We start from the raw sequence: 17,273 nt of genomic DNA on the forward strand, positions 1-17,273 counted from the left end.
TCTTGTTTCTTCTTCCTGGACAGAGTTTGGACCTCCTGAAGTTTCCGAAATGGAGCAACAAAAGTTGTTTGCCCTAAAGGATCAGCTATTAGGTGAGAGCACATTCATCAGCAGTGAGATTTAAGCTATTCCAGAAAGCTTCTTTGGCATAAAACAATTGATTCCTTTTGTGAAACTGACTTTGGAAGCTAGTTGAAATATAAGTTAATACACTTTTGTTTTGATGAATAAGGTGGCTATGTACTCCTTGAGAAAATAAAGTTCTGAATGGGATAGAAGATGGAGATGTCTGGAATATAGATGCACAAGTTATTAAAGTAGTGATACAGGTTCATAAGGCAGTTAAAAGGGACACAATGGTTCATTTCTTCAGGAACAGAACAAAGATTTGAGAGGTTGTGTTAACCTTGTATTGAACTAAAAATTAAAAGACACTGGGTACTATGCAGAGTTCTGGTTTCCATATTACAAAAGGGTTACAGACACACTGCAGAATTTCCAAAAAAAATCAGGAGTTCCCCAGTTTATGAATGTGTGACTTAACAAACGTTTATACTTAAAAATGTGACATAATTCAGGGGTTTAGTTTTAAAGACCCAACATACATTTTGTTTACATGCAAACAGATTCCAGAACAAAACCCGTTCCCAACCAAGGGACTGCCAGTAAAGCTAATACCATAACTGAGAGGCTGTAACTCTCAGGAAAGTCTTCAACTTTTGGGGAATTTTTCCTAAGAAGGACAAGGTTGAAGGGTGACTGAATAAAGGTCTTTAAAATTATAAAAAACTTTGTTATGGTTAGTGCAGAAAAACAGAAAGGACATATAAAACTAATGGCCTTGGGATGGTGGTGGTGCAGTGTTACAGTTCATTCAGGGGGTTTTGAGTTGCTGTGGCAACAAACACTGTTACCATGATGTAGACTGGAGCAATGGACAGTGACATTAGAGATTCCACTGCTCTTAACAAACATCCAGAACAACTGTAGGATTATTTTGTTTTGGAAAGAAAGGGTTGCAACTTGTTTCTTTCTCATGCTCAGCATAGCCCAGAGAAGCAGATGAAGTGAGTGCTAAGACAGATTTGACAAAATTGACTACTAATTTACCTCAACAGTTTTGACCATTAGGTGCCCAGACAACCCAGACCAAAAGCTTTTGGAGAAGAAACTGCCAGGTAAGAAAGAAATTTCTAATCTACAAAATAAAAGCAAACTAATTTCACCTCCTTACCATAAACCATCTTATTACTCTCCTCTGTAACTTTCTACAACCTTCCCTCTCTCTCTCTAACCTCCTCCAGTTGCTACAAGCTTCCTCTGTAACCTTCTCATCTCCTACAACCGTCCCTCATTCTAACCACCTTGAGATCCTACATTCCTCTGTCTCTAATCTCCTGTAGCTCCTACAGCCTTCCCTCTCTCTCTTACCTCTGACAGACCTTAAACCCTCCATCTCTAACTCTCTCTGGTACCTATAACCCTCCCTCTCTCTCTAACTTCCTCCAGCCCCTACAACCCTCTCTCACACTCTAACTTCCTCCAGTCTTACCATCTCCAATGATATTTGAGTTGCTTCAAATTCGACCTCTTCTCCATTCACAATTCTAATTGTTCTATCAGTGGTGTTTGTGCCTCTTGCTGTTTAAGATTTTAAGATCTGGAGTTTACTCCTTCAACATCTCTGTTTTTCTCTCTTAATACATGCCTAAAATTCACCTCTTTGATCAAGTTCTGCCCTAATATTTCTTAAACCAGAATTTATCAGATTGTCATTTTGTGAAGCACTTTAGAACTTTTACAACATTGTAAGACTGTTTAAGACTATGCTGTTATTGGGACTACTTGCTAATAAACTGAAATTTGTGTTTTACCGGCTGACGTAGACTCCATGACCATTCAGAAAGTAAGGGGGCTGCTCCATCGATTGCTCAAAATTCCGGGTACAGAACTAAAATTGACATACATCAGCTCAAAGGTGAGATGTTCCATCTTAAAGTGTCAGCCTATTTCACTCAGTTATTTTAGTCATAATCAGATTTAGAATGAAAAGCAAAATTAAACTCTTAATGGAATAAGATGAACAACAAAAATTGGTTGTTCAAAGAATGACATCGCTCTTTGATTTGCTGAGCCATTCTTGAGCAGGAATTGACCTTGAGGATTTACCAAAACAGTTGATTTCAAACAGACTCGATTAGGAAAGGGTCAGGCCATGTCTTCACTCAGTGTCACAAGTAGGGTGGTTTTATCCCTTTTCAGCATTTTGCAATTCCTGCAGTTTATATTTGGAAGTGAGCAGGAGTTCAAGAGGATACATAAACTTGACTCAGGAGTAAAAGCTAACCTGGGAGACAGAGCAAAGTCAGTCAATAGTATTAGCAGCATCACTCCTACCCGTCCTACAACTCTGTTTAACAATAAACTTGTGCTTGTCAATTTCCAGTCTGTAAAATCTAAACTATGCAAACTGCTACTTAGTTAATGTCACAGGCTTATCCACTAGATTATATTGTTTGTAGATGAAGACATGGAGAGCTGCTTGTTAATGGAAAGGTGGGTGAATCTCTACCTATGCATCAGCACGCAGAGGTAGCAGCCAGATTCTGAACCAGGAATACAATTGTTTGAGTATGCCTCATTTAGGCAGTAGCAAGACTGAAGCAACACTTTACAATAGTGTTATAAAGTTTTTTTTGTATTTCAGTTTTAAACGTTTTATTGCTGTATCATTGCAAATATCTATTATGTTTAAGATTATTGTTGAAGAAATTAACTGAGTTCCTGATGAGAACTCAGTGACGGTACAAAATTCTTTTGTGTATATACGGTGTACTGATTTTCCTTAGTCATTGAAGATCTCGTGGAAAAGTCATTCCCTGAAAAATGCAACTCTACTAGTCACTACTTGCTAATTGAAGTCAAACCTGCTCTTGGCCAAAGCTGTTCATTCAAAGTTGGCTGTTCAGCTCCACATGTCTGTTTAGCTCCTTTTGAGGGTGGATTTGTGAGTACATCTTCAACCTGAGAATGTTTGGCTGATGTATTGCCATAAAGAGGTATGGACAATGGCAGAAACTGGATTTTAATACTTTCGAGGAATTAAAATTTGGTCTCAGGAATTGACTTTTACACAAGTATGTGTGGTATTCTCTGCTCTTAGTAATTCTAGGACTGATTTTTAATTTTTTTTCTTAGATGGATGTGGAAATAGATATGGATAACGACCTAAAGCCTCTTTCATACTACTCAATAGAAAGTGGAGACTGTATATTAGTGCGATGGTAGCTGCAGTGGCTAGCTGATTACATATAAAGGAAAGGAACCATAACGCAGAGCCTTGAGCGAAGGTATTTTTTAACAGGATCTCAGCACTATTCAAGATGAATGTGATCCGATACATGCAACTTTAGAAGCAGTACTTCTTTACATCTGCATTTAAAACAATGCTGGCTAGTTGTCGGTCAGTGGACAGCAATTTTATTTAGTGCCAGCCTTGAAGCTACAGAATGTGATGTAGATTTTACAATGTCCACGTTATAATTTGCACCTGCATCAAAACTCTCAACTTTGTATTTAATTGTTTTTGGTAAAAAAAACAAAGCTCAATTTATCTTTACAGGATAAACAATCTGGAAGATGCAGTTTATAACAGTTTGAAAATTAACATGTTTTATTTAACGATTACACCAAATATTTACTGATTGTCCTAATGCAGATTTTCAGTGGTTAACCTCATTCTCCAGCAATGTTTGTACAGTAATAGTTCTGAACCACCAATAACTTGAAATGATTTGAAAGGTTCAGTGTTGTGTCTTTTGATAGTTCTGGCATTTGGCCTTAATGTTAATGGCTTGGACTCTGATTCATAGCTTAACAAGCATTTTAACTCCAGATACCTTCTGCAGATTAGTTTAGATAATTCTTGGCTGAATGCACTCCCATATCCAAAATTCCTCCTTGCCCCTACATTATGAAACCACACTGGGTTAAAGTGGAACTGTCTTGGCGGTGATTGCAGAGTGGACTCATGCTGAAAGCAGCTTGTCCTCCGAGCCACATTGCATGGAGCAGAGGGAATTGTTGAAGGAGTGATAGAACATAAACACTTTATTCTCCTTTTAAAGCTTTTTGGAGAAGCGATATATTTATAAATCCAGTGTAAAATAGCACTCTGTCAGAAGGTTTGAGCAATTGAGGAAGCTGTTAGGAATAACTTACATTTTATGGTGGGAATGACCATAAATTGAAACTTTTACATCGTATACATCCCTATGTCATTTTGAAAGTTAATTAAGTAGACTGATATTATAGGTATACATGTACAGATGTTAACAAAAATTAATGTGACCACACAATCCAATTCTAGACTTTACCACAGCCCTCAAAAGTGAATTGTCCTAAGGTGGGAGTTTTGCATTAGCTATTAAGAGAACTTCCTAGCACTAGAATATTTCAGCATTAAATGTGTCACTGGAGTCTGGTCTCTCCTATGCTTCTCAATTTCCTTGTGTGATGTTGAGAGACAGACATTTGAGAGAGTGAAAAATAAAACAAAGAAAATATTTGCATCTTGGGGGGAATCCAAACTTAGAACAGTAAAAATAACAGTTAAAAACTGATCTTCCTACCCCTGTTGCTTTTTGTAGTTTGCCTGTAGCCTCAGATCCTATAAACTAATCAAGTGCTGCCTGAACTCCAAGGTAGGTCTCTTCACAGATTCCTCCAGTTTAGGTATATCACATCTAGGGTTCAAAGCATCTCAGAACGTGTAGAATATTACTCCCCTTCAATGCTTTCTCTCTGGGACGTATAGTCTCCTACACATTTAAAGATGTCTTATGTAAAAAGTTGTGGATTCCAAGAGTTTGAATTACATTTGACATTCATACATATTTGTATGAAGAACCTATGCAAATATAATAAAAGGTTTTTGCTGGAGTCATGTTTTATTCCTTTATTTAGTGTTACTGTTCTGAAACTGCAATATGGTTGCATTATACTGAAGACGAAGTGCCCAACTTATGCATATTGCCATTGTCCTATATAATTATGAAACAGTTCTATTGCATTTTGTACAACACCTATAGCAACGTGAATGACCATCACCTTGAAGGAAAGTTATCTATATCTGGTCTGGTTACATATCATCACATTATCAAAGGCAAGGAAAGGAGCTCACTCCTTAGAGAAGGAGCTACTAGTGATGTGGTATGAATGCAACCAGAAGCACAGCCTTCTGTTTAATCAGGATCCACCAGCAGTGCAACAGTATAAACTAGTGTGAAGTTCCAACAAGTTCCATCTCATGTAGGGTTGTTCCATCTCCAATAAACTGGCCCTGAGTGTAAGACCCAACCAAGAATTTGTACTGAAGCAAACTGGCATCCAGTCCAATTGCTACTCTTAACTTGCTGATCTGCAAAGGACACACTTCCCAACAAACTTGATGTTTACAAAGCTGCCACCAGCATCCCGTTCGTCCCCTCATTGCTGAATAGGCTATTGTAAATTACCACCCTCACAGTATGAAGCTGGTAAATTTGTAGGCACTTTTTGTCTTAGCTTAAAGTTTTTCTCATCGGTTTGTGCTAATATTGAACTTTACTATTTCCTGAGAAGATAATAAGTCTTTCAAGAAGATCACTTCTGAACCATTCCATGTACCATGTAAATATCCTGAGTCCCTTCACCCTAGCAGCAGGGGTTGGCTGTCCTAATCTCAGTTGCCTCTCAAAAAGTGAGCCAGGCTTCCTCAGGGTAGGTCTAGGCACCACGTTGAGTTGAATAGCCTAACTCAGTCATCCAGCATAGAAACAGACCCATCGCTCCAACTTGTCCACACTGACTACGTTTCCCAAACTAAACTTGTCCCACTTGACTGTATGATCCATATCCTTCTAAACCTTTCCTATTCATAAATCCAAACCACTGTGTTTAAAAAGAAATCATGTCCTTTTTAAATCTTTCTCCTCTCATCTTAAAAGTATGACCTCTAACTTTAACTTTGAACTCCCCCACCCTAAGGGGAAACACCTTTGCTATTCACCTTATCTATGCCCCTCACAATTTTATAAAGTAACACATCAACATCCTACATTCTAGTAAAAAAAGGTCTCAGTCTCTCCTTATAACTCAAACAACATTCTCGTAAGTCTTTTCTGAATCCTCTCCAATTTAATAATATCCTTCCTGTAGCAGAGCAACCAGGACTGTACATAGTACTCCATAAGTGGCCTCACTAACGTCCTGTATCACCACAACATGATGTCCCAACTCCTCTACTCAATGGTCTGTGCAATGAAGGCAAACATGCTATAACCACCCTGCCTACCTGTGATGGAAACTTCACAGAACTATTTACCTGAACCCCTAAGTCTCAGTTCTATAACACTACTCATTAACTGTACAAATCCTGCCCTTGTTCATTTAGATAAATGCATGGTGTTGCATTTTGCTAAATTTAAACTCCATCTGCCACTTTTCAGCCGATTGCAAAAGGGATCTTGATCAGTTGGGACAATCTTGGATAACCACCTTCACAGTTGATTATACCATGTCATCTACAAACTTACTAACTATGCCTCCTAAATTCTCATCCAAATCATTTATATAAAATGACAAACAAAACTGGACACAGCACTGACCCCTGTGGAACACTCCTGTCTCAGGCCTCCAGTCTGAAAAACAACCCTCCACCAACCCCCTTCTGTCTCCCACATCAAGCCAATTTTACATCTAATTGGCAAGTTTTCCCTTAATCCCATGTGATCTAACTTTACTAATTAATCCGTCATGTGGAACCTTGTCAAAGCCTTTACTAAAGTTGATGTAGACAATCGTTTTGGTTACGTCCTCTGAAAATTCAATCAAGTTTGACCAAAGATTGAACTGGACCAGTTACAAGAGGTCAGAAGCTAGAAATTTTGTGGTGATTAATTCATATCTTGACTCCCCATTACCTGCCCACCACCTAAAAGGCACATATCAGGCGAATGATGGAATATTCCCTACTTACCAGTATCATTACAGCTCCAAAAACCTAAGAAACTTGACAAAAATCCAGTACTAAGGAGCAATTTGATTGCCACCTCATCCATCACCAGTACTCACTCCCTTCACCATAGTGGCAGCATTGGTAAAATCTACAAGCTGCACTGCAGAAATTCAAAGCTTCTTTGCAATACGTTCCAAACCTTGACCACCCATTTGCTTTTTTTCATCACTTGCCTACCATGAGCTCACATTTGGCTGGTTTTTCCTAGTTGTAGTCTTAAAGTTACAAACTGAGTGCATCAATGTTACCCACCTCTATCACCTAATTTAGTGTTATCAACATATTTGTTTGAATATATAATACTCTCTTCATTAAGTCATTGGTAACCACAATACAAAAATAATTAAGGCCTCTGGGGAATACTGCCAATTAAGGTGTATACCCATTAAATTCGGTGTTTTGTACTTTACCCAGTTTACTACATTGATTGCTTAAAACATTTTCCACTCCTTCCTTCCTGAATCATTATTTATTTCCTGCTCATATTGTTTACTTCTTTTCTTGAATCTAATTAATGTGGTGGAATATGGAGAATAGAAAATGATTTGGAACACTTTTTTCCTCACTTGCAAAAATATGAAGGTTTTTCAACTTTTTTCTTCTGTTAAGTTCTTAAATTGCAACACCCACAAAGGCCATGTCTAGCCAATGACACTGGTGGAACAGTACCAGCTCAGAACCAAAATTAAAATGGTGCAAGCTCAGTAGCAGTTAAAAGTCCACAGGGCCAGTGGAATTAGAAGATAAGATAGGTTGTTCCTTTATGAACACAGTCATTTCAATCCAACGGTTATTGGGTTTGTCAAGATTGATACCTCATCTTTTGACAAAAGACGAACCACAGATGAAACAAAGCATGGTGTTCTGACTCACAGTCAAGATTACCCGAGCCAAAAAGATCTTTGACATTTGCTCTGACTTGCTGAGAATTCACTGACAATCTCACTTTTGACAGTGACAAGGGTTTCCACACTCTTCCTTGTTCTTCCACAACTCAAGCAACTCCTTTGGAGAGTACTGTGGGGATGATAGAGCACCGTGCAGACATTTCTTTTCACACAGCCAGCGAGGATCCTTGTCAGCAGGAGGATGGAAGAATAAGTGGACGTTTTAGTACAAGCTACAATAGATTCAAAGTCAAGAATAGAAAAGTTACAGCAGATGTTAAAGGCTTTTATGAATGTGAAAGATACACTTGCGTGGAGATCTAAAAGGATGGGCCATAAATAAGAGTGTCACTAATAAATCCAGTCAGGAATTCAGTGACACTTCCATATCCTAATCCGTCTGAAATAAGGAACTTATTACTATTGCAATACTATGGCAAATAGAATTGATGAATTTAATGGGTTACTTGAGCACATTAAGAAAGTTGGTTGAGATAAAGACTGGGTGGAAGAAGCACTAACACTAATATAGACCAATTGGACTCTGGTATGATGCTGTGTTTTACATTGCAATATTGCAAAGTAACATGTACAGGTACTGTGAAAATCTGCCTCAAATGCCTAATTTTGCTTTTATTTTGGAAAGGGACTCTTGACTTTACACATAGTAAAACTCTATAGACTCACACTAAACAACAGTAGAAATGTTGAATATTCACCTGATGTCGCTGAGGTCCAACTGCAGCCATCCAAATACCCATGCTGACATCTTCACCCTACAGTTACAATACAGATCAGAGAGTCCTTCACACATCCAATATTTTCTGCATGTAATTGATTACAATATGAATTACACAAGTTTTCTCATTTCGCAATTTCACTCAGAAAAAGTTTGTGACTGTATCAACAAACATGAACAGTGAAGATGATCCTTCAAAACAATCTTTGAGACATTCCTGGGACAAGGGCAGATGCTGCATATGACACCATTGCCTCTAACTCTCACCCATTCTGACTTGAAAATATATCCCTTTTCCTCCATAAACATCGAGTCAAAAGCACTCTCACCTAAAAGTACCATGAGAGTAATTCCTCCCCAGATCAAAAAGGATCACTACTTACTTCTCAAGGGCAACTAGAGATAGGCAATAATATGTTGGCCTTGCCCATATCCTGAGATGCCACAAATGCAACAGCCTGAGTTAGATCTTAATTAGAAGAAAAACTGTCCATAGAGAATATGTTCCTTAGATTATTGGTCTGAAAAGGTAAGATACAAAGGATGTTGCTCGTTCCCATATACCATGCAAGAAATGCAGTGACAGCAAGGTTTTTTCTTGTACTACTAAAACATTTCAGACTTCAATCTCTCAATTCAAAGTTCTTTACCATTTTAGTACCTTTCATTTTCTTACTGATGTGGTCTGGAAGGAGGTTTTATAATACAGCAAGTAGCATCCCTACTTCTGAGGCCATAATCTCCAGGTTTGAGACCCCACCCATGGCATGATAGCCAAGGAACATGTGTTTATGTTGTGGCCAAATAGGTTAAGTATCCTTCTTCAAAGCCTTCCAATACACCACTGACAAGTGGCAAGAGCAGGAGATATTCCTGTTCAGTCATTTGTTGCTAAAAGCATTGGAGACTCTACCATCTACCCTGTCTATAGCTGTAGTTAGCAACACACAATTAGTCTCACACCCTTTGGAAAAATGGAGGAGATCAGCCATTATTTTATTGCATATTGGGATCCAAGGGGAAATATAGTCCACTTTAGCTCATATTTCTTATGTGACATGTTTGAAAAGACCATATGACTGAATCTCTGGTTCCCATAGCTTTTAACTAATGCTCTCCTGCCTGAGTCAGTTGTAAAGCACCTGATAGAGATTCATTGCTTTGATTAACAACTTATATTATGTAACTAAAAGAGGAACAATACAGACCCTAGGAATTGCTAAGACAAAAAATGGCTCTATTGGTAAAATGGATTCAAGTAACCAGTGAATACTTTTCAACCACGTTATACACATGCCAGTTAAAACCCACAAAGTGCCCAACACCTGATAGACTTTTAGTGTCTTGGCGTTCTCTGCCAGCCATTGAATTAAGTTGTGAGAGACGACATAACCAGAACCACAGGCAAAATCCGGATAGACCAGACTTGGGTATTCCAGCTCCATCCACTTCCCGCTTCCATCCACTGCCCAATTCTGCCTGAAACTGAGGAAATCATTTGTGGAAATAAATGAATGCCAGGTCTTTCTGAACAAATTTTTTAAAAAAACACCTGTAAATTACTGTAGATGCTATAAATCTGCAGTGCAAACAGAAAATGCTACCATAGAGAGAAAAACAGTTAATGCTTCAGTCCAATGAGCTACCCTCGCAATTGGGAAGATTTTGCTGATTAACAATTTCTAAGTTTAACACAAGCTTGAGAAACAACAGGTTAGGTATTTTTATATAAGCCTTTCAGCCTTGCTGTATGAACTTAATTATATTAAAACTTATTTGTCCACTTCCACTTGGACATTCTGTAATATTCTGTAACATTTCCCTCAGATACCTCTGTAATTATCAACTACTTTTCTCTTGCATCCAGCATTTTGGCCTTTTAATTCGTCCTGCCTTACACCATACCACACTCCTTCCCTTTTGTTCTTCCCCACCATCCCCCTTTTTTGCTCTGTATTTGGTTAAAAGTTATTACATTTTTAATAACTTCCAGTTCTGAAAAAGTAATTGACCTGAAGCATTAAATCTGTTTTTCTTTCTCTCCAGATGTTGCCTCACTTGCTGAGTGCTTCCAGCATTTCATGTTCTAATTCATAAATTAACTCCCTTGGTCATATTACTCCAAAGCTCCACGTCTTTTATGTTAAGGTGAGTAACGTATCACATCAGTTTCAACTGGTTTTCCACTTGGTACTTATCAAATTCTCAGGAAACACATTCCACTGAAATCGAGTGGTGGAGGTCCCTGGGCATTTGATATTGAGATCTGTCAAGCTTTCTTTGAACATGAAACCATTTAGCTAGGAAGGGATAGCAAGACAAATAAAAGAAAGCAGTAACAGCACATGAAAGATGTGAGGTTAATCCGCAGCTACAAAATAATTTATTGACTAGCTGGGGAGAAGGGAACAAAGGAGAGATCACATTTAAGAAAACGTCTGAGATAAATAAATATTCAGACTTATGCAAATTAATGCCCAGGAATATCTGGTAAGAAAAAAAGTGGCTCATCAGGCAAGTTATCCAGTAATTCAGGCAAACAAATAGAAAATGCAGTGACTTTAACATGCAGACAGCCAGATCTTCAATAACAGCTGTACAGAGTCAAATTATAGAACAAATGTATGCAGTGCAAAAGGCCACTCAGCTATCATCATTATTGCTGTTCAAAAGAATGATGTGAATGGTTCCAACACTAGTGCCACTAGCCCTGCAAATCTCTACCTTGGAATGACTGAATGACTTATAAAGCTGTCACGAATACACAGATACTGACTTTCCCCACCACACATTCGTAGCTCCCAGTCTCTCTCCGGCTCTCTCTAGTACTGCCTCCACATCGACATAACAATCATCATCTGTTTTTAGTAGCAGCTTGAAACTCGTTGTCTCCACAGACCTGTTTGTGAGGTAAAAGCAGAATCAGAATTCGTGATATTATCAAACAAGCTTTCAGTAAGAGAGAGAGAGAGAGAGAGTGTGTGTGTGTGTGTGTGTGTGTGTGTGTGTGTGCGCGCGTGTGTGTCGGTGTGTATATTCAAGGAAAACTCCTAAGTTTCAAGTGCTTAAGTTACCCAAAGAAAAGCACCATCACAGTAATATAATTAAAAGGAAAAGACTTGAATGTCTATGCTGCCTGTCACGACGTTAAGATGTCCCAAAATCCTTAAAAAATGAAGTGCTTCCTTTGGTGTAGGTTCTGCTAGAACACATGAAGCACTGGAGACAGTTGGCATACAGGGCATTCACAAACAGCCATTCAATATTTGATCTGATATTATTTGTAGGTGTTGTTTGAGGGGTAAATATTGATCCCATTTCTGGGGAGAAATTCTCTGCTTTTATTCTATAAAGTGCCGTGTGATGTTATTTGTCTGCCTGAGAGAGGACACCAAACCTCAGTTTGAACTCACATCAAAATGTTGGCACTTCCAATAGCTTACACTCCCTCAGTACTGGCATTGGGAGTGTCAAGCTGAATTTTGTGCTCAACTTTCAGAATGGGATTTGATGCCATTTTTTTAGATGCAGAGGTGAGAGTGCAATCCTCTGAACCAGAAGTGACACAAAGTGTGAACAAAGTGAAGAATATCCCTTACCACTGATAAAACTGAAGCAACTTGTGTGGCACATTTCTGTATGTGTCTATTACATCTACAAAAACAATATCTTGATAGGTTTGGCTTTCTTTTTGTAAGGCAGCATCTTCTTCCCTGAGCTTATTTTTGTGGATTTCAAACCGCTTGGGCCTAGTGGTGAGGCTTTCCAAGAGTGTAGCACCATCTAAAAAAGATAAGTAAAATGACAAGTTGAATCTGGTCTTGTAGGAATCCTCATTATTAAATTTCAGGCAAGTTATCATGGGGGTAATAGGGTGCTTATTGTGTCAGAAAACTGCAAAGAGTCAACACAGAAACAGAAACAGAAGCATACTATATGATCCATTGAGACTATTCAATCCAATTATCAATGACATCTTGGGCTTCAACTCCATTTTTTTCACCTGTTTCCCCAAATCCTTGGATTCCAACAGGCCACAAATCTGCATATCCCAGCCTTAAATATATTTAATAATTGGTAGAGAATTCCAAAAAAAAACCTCAAGTGATGATTTTTCTTTTCATCTCTGTCTGAAATGATCAATGTCTTATCCTAAAACTGTGCCCCCCAGCTTCTAGATTCCCCAATCAGGTAAAACAACCCATTTGTCAATGTTTCAATGGAATCTTCAATGTTTCAACAGAATCATGTCTGATTCTTCCAAGCTCTAAAGAATAGATGCCAATTTACTCGGCTTATTGTAGAACAATCCTCTCATTTCATGGACCAATATAACGAACTTTTACTCTTCTGTCTTCAATGGAATATAGAAACCAGAATTGCAGAAAATATTCCAGGTGTTGTCTCCTCAAGTCCTGTACAATTGTAGCAAGACTTCTTTATTCTTTTACTTCAATCCACTTGCAATAAAGCCAATATGCCATTTGCTTTACTAATTGCTTGCTGTACTTGCAGGCAAAATTTATGGTCCTTGCATGAGTGCACCAAAGTCTCTGAACATTAATATTTCCACATTTCGTATCTTTCAAAAGGATATTCTGCTTTGCCTTCTGAATAACTTCACCCTTCCTCCAAGTTATACTCTATTTGCCACCTTACTGTCCACTTACTTAAGCTGTCTATGACTGTTTCCAGCCTCTTTGTGTCCTTGTCACCTTTGTATCGCTAGCAAACTTAGATACAATATCAATGACAGATGAAGAGACAGCAGTAAAGATGGTAAACAACTAAGGCTTGGCATTCCACTAGGCACAGTCTGAAAATTACCTGCGAATCCCTACTCTTTGTTTCCTTACTATTAACCAATCCTATATCTGTGCTAATGTAGCCACTCATCTCCATAAGACCTTACCTTGTGTATTAACTTTATCTGTGACATCTTATCAAATGGCATTTGGAAATTCAAGTATATTACATCTACTGGTTCACCTTTATCTACCTTACTAGTTTCATTCTCAAAAGCTCTAACAATTTTGCCGAACAAGTGGTCATTTTTATAAAACCATGTTGACCCTATGCTATTCGTGCTAAAGTTACTTAATGACAATAATATAGTATGGCAGTAAATTATGCAGAAAGTATTTTTAAAACATTGTTCTCCACAAGTGTATATGGGTACCTTGCCCATTCCTAGTTGCCATCAGTTTGAGGCAATTCTGAGCTCACTTGAAACAGTATTAAGAATCAATCAAATCAATGAAGGATTGGACACACATATAGACCCAATCCAGGTAAGATAGTAACTTTTCCTTCTATTTGGGATATCAATGCATCTGTCAGATTTTGACAGCATCATGATAATTTTCGTAACTTCTTTTGTCACACTAAAGAGCTTTTATGTTACCTCTTAGGTGCTCAGACTATTGAATCTTTAAGGCCAATATCTTTTCTAGTTATTTCCCTACATGACTGTTTCAGCAACATCTTTTTTAAACTTAAGGGATTAAACAGTTTACAGGGTTGCAGCTTGGTCTTTCACTGACTTACCATGAATGGTGTAGGTAAAGCCCCCAGCCACAGCGGCCACATTCTGTCCAAAACCATCCTGAATCACCTGCTTCTCTGCCTGAAGCTGAGCCTATACAACAACAACCGGTGAAAAATTAGGAGGAAAATTAGAAGGGAAAAATGTAAACAAATAATGTACATAAACACACATGCTTAAAATCAATACCCAGCATAATATTTTTACCACAGTTAACATGCCTTTAATACTAATCAGTCACATTCTTGCACATTTAATTGAAAAAGCTGTGCAACATTCCCACAATATTGCCTCTTGCAGTGCTCCCTCAGCACTATACCCACAACTGCACAACACATCCTCAGCACTGTACCTCCAATAGTAGTCATTCCCCAATGTCTTCCCAGGAGAGAGTCTTCTGCTCCTAATCACTTTTCTGTAGTAGTCCTGACTAGTTAAGTTACTGTAACACAAAGATTGACTTACTGCAGAAAATCTAAGAACACCTCCTCCACTGTCAAGGACGACATCAGTGAGGTTTGTGGTAATGAGGTACTGAGAGTCTTGGCTCTCCCAAGCAATGGTGCCTTCAAAGCCCTGTCAAAACAAGTGTTTTAAATTTCATGATTTGAGATTTTACACATTTTTGTTAATTTACTCATGAGATGTGAGGATCATTGTTAATTGCCCATTCCCAACTGCCCTCGTAAAGGACGGGTAACTACCTTCTTAAACACTGTAGTCTATTTGCTATGTCCACAATGTCACTAAAAAGGGAGTTCCAGGATGATAATCGGACGACAGTCCAGAAACAGCAATATAGTTTCAAGTCTGGATGGTGACTGGCTTGGAGGGAAACTTGCAGGTTGTGGTGTTCCTATGTATCTTCCATCCTTGTCCTTCTAGGTGGTAAAAGTCATGGGTTTGAAAGGTGCTGTTAAGGGAGTTTTGTATCTTATACAAGGTATGTACTGCTGCCTATGCACATCACTGGTGAAAGGAGTGAATATTTAAATGTGATGGGTGGAATATCAATCATATACCCTGGATGGTGTAGAGTTTCTCAAGATGCACTTATCCAGCCAAGTGAAGGATATTCCATCACACTCCTGACTTGTGTCTTATAGCTGATGGACAATCTGGAGAATCAGGAAGAGAGTCACATACAGAAGGTACAAGGGACGGACTGCGGTGTGAGGGAAAAAGTGAAGGTTGGTGATAGTGTCACTGGACACTGTCATCGAAGTTCATACTCTAGGCACATGGTTTAAATTGAATTGAATGCAATGATGAGTTTGAAGCCAATAAATAGTTCTGGAACTATCTTTGCAAAGTGAATTATGGAGACGTCATATTTGAGATAGAATTTAATAGGGTGAAGGTATAATAAATATCACAATGTACACTGAAGAAACAATAATGGAGGGATTGAAGTTTAACACACAGTGGCCGCTGCCACAAGGAACATCATTTGAGATTCTGGCCAGGTTAGTTTTGGCATTGTGAGCAAGGTGGTTTTCAGACTGAAGTGATCAAAACGTTATCTTCTGGAGAGATGGACATGGAGCTAGACTGAGGGAAATGATGACAGGTTTAAAAATCTTGAAGAGCAAAGGGAAGGTAAGCAATCGGAGGATAATTGAAGAAAATGGATAGATTAAGTTGGACTTTGTAACAAAACAAAATAAACCTTAATCTATTAGGCTGATATACATTATATTTTTAACTCACTAGATAGTGAGCAATATCTTAGAATGGCTGATGCAGCCACATTGATATCCCCAAAAGAAGACAAATACCAGTGGTTAGCACTGCTGCCTCACAGCGCCAGAGACCCGGGTTCATTTCCCGCCTCAGGCGACTGACTGTGTGGAGTTTGCACAGTCTGCCCGTGTCTGCGTGGGTTTCCTCCTGGTGCTCCGGTTTCCTCCCACATTCCAAAGATGTGCAGGGCAGGTGAATTGGCTATGCTAAATTGTCCTTAGTGTTAGGTAAGGGGCAGATGTAGGGGTATGGGTGGGTTGCGCTTCGACGGGGCGGTGTGGGCTTGTTGGGCCGAAGGGCCTGTTTCCACACTGTAAGTAATCTAATCTAATCTAAAAAACCAGCTAATAAAATGGGCTCAGAATGCAAATCCTCTGGATGTGAAGTGTGAGGACCAGAGTGAAGCAAACCACACTAGGAACCTGGTACTTTCCTTTGGGAAAGAGGAGGAAAACATTGGGGGGGAGGTCACCCAAAATTGCTATCAGAGTCAAAAAGTGCGGTGCTGGAAAAGCACAGCCGGTCAGACAGCATCCAAGGAGCCGGAGAATCGGCATTTCTAGCATAAGCTCACATTCCTGATGAAGAGCTTATGCTCGAAAATGTTGACTCTCCTGCTGCTCGGATGCTGCCTGACTGACTGCTTTTCCAGCACCACACTTTTGACTCTGATCTCCAGCATCTGCAGTCCTCACTTTCTCCCAAGATTGCTATCATCCAGTTCTTAATGGGCCGGTTAACAGTAGCTTTGCAGACATCTAAGCAGAATACTTCATCGCAAGACCTGAGTAGACTGGGGAGAAGAAATATCACAAAGGATGCAGCACACAATACAGATTGGATTTTCTAAAAAGTCACTCAGCAAGATCAGCAAATGAAAAGGAACAAAACTATTCTTAAACCTTTGCTTGTACCTTAGGTAAAAGGAATCTTTCCACTGGTTTATACCACAGTTGGTTCACTTGCACTCCCGAGCTGAGCGGACTGAAGCGGGCACTGGCAATCACCTCCTGGTAAAATATTCACACAATAATACAGCAACAACTTCCACTCTGAGAGTTTGTAAACAACAGGCTAGAGTTCCAACAAATTGTTACAGTGCTGGCTGGTTCAATCTGTTTCCCATGTAATGTGCCAGCTAATCATTTGGTTACCTTAACCATCACAACTCTCTCTAGGGGCTCTGATAATTTATCAATGACTGCAATACCCATGAGATAAAAATGACTTAAAAAAATTAATCTAATATTTGAGACCCATTCTGATTTTAGCCTAAGTCTAAAATGAGCACCACAATGGTGG

General features: G+C 38.9%; 2 protein-coding genes across 9 annotated transcripts in view; one reads left to right on the forward strand and one right to left on the reverse strand.

Moving 5' to 3' along the window:
• Positions 1 to 4,941, forward strand: part of tbce (tubulin folding cofactor E) — a 57,234-nt gene extending 52,293 nt beyond the window's left edge. For all 6 annotated transcript variants that reach the window (XM_072559361.1, XM_072559326.1, XM_072559317.1 and 3 more), the window contains 4 exons: positions 24 to 92; positions 1,119 to 1,178; positions 1,887 to 1,978; positions 3,199 to 4,941. In XM_072559361.1, the coding sequence (XP_072415462.1) occupies positions 24 to 92; positions 1,119 to 1,178; positions 1,887 to 1,978; positions 3,199 to 3,288 (311 nt within the window). In that variant the 3' untranslated portion in view covers positions 3,289 to 4,941. The remainder of the gene's footprint in view (positions 1 to 23; positions 93 to 1,118; positions 1,179 to 1,886; positions 1,979 to 3,198) is intronic.
• Positions 3,458 to 17,273, reverse strand: part of b3galnt2 (beta-1,3-N-acetylgalactosaminyltransferase 2) — a 37,195-nt gene continuing 23,379 nt past the window's right edge. For 2 of the 3 annotated variants that reach the window (XM_072559372.1, XM_072559384.1), the window contains 8 exons: positions 16,886 to 16,981; positions 14,694 to 14,804; positions 14,231 to 14,321; positions 12,283 to 12,466; positions 11,460 to 11,582; positions 10,009 to 10,168; positions 8,664 to 8,720; positions 3,458 to 8,131 (listed from right to left, as the gene is read on the reverse strand). In XM_072559372.1, coding sequence (XP_072415473.1) covers positions 8,000 to 8,131; positions 8,664 to 8,720; positions 10,009 to 10,168; positions 11,460 to 11,582; positions 12,283 to 12,466; positions 14,231 to 14,321; positions 14,694 to 14,804; positions 16,886 to 16,981 — 954 coding nt within the window. In that variant the 3' untranslated portion in view covers positions 3,458 to 7,999. Of the gene's footprint in view, positions 8,132 to 8,663; positions 8,721 to 9,066; positions 10,169 to 11,459; positions 11,583 to 12,282; positions 12,467 to 14,230; positions 14,322 to 14,693; positions 14,805 to 16,885; positions 16,982 to 17,273 lie in introns of all 3 variants that reach the window. The other variant, XR_011954921.1, reaches the window with a different exon arrangement.

The sequence above is a fragment of the Chiloscyllium punctatum genome, chromosome 3 (assembly GCF_047496795.1).
Source record: "Chiloscyllium punctatum isolate Juve2018m chromosome 3, sChiPun1.3, whole genome shotgun sequence".
In the NCBI taxonomy this organism is placed as follows: Eukaryota; Metazoa; Chordata; class Chondrichthyes; order Orectolobiformes; family Hemiscylliidae; genus Chiloscyllium; species Chiloscyllium punctatum.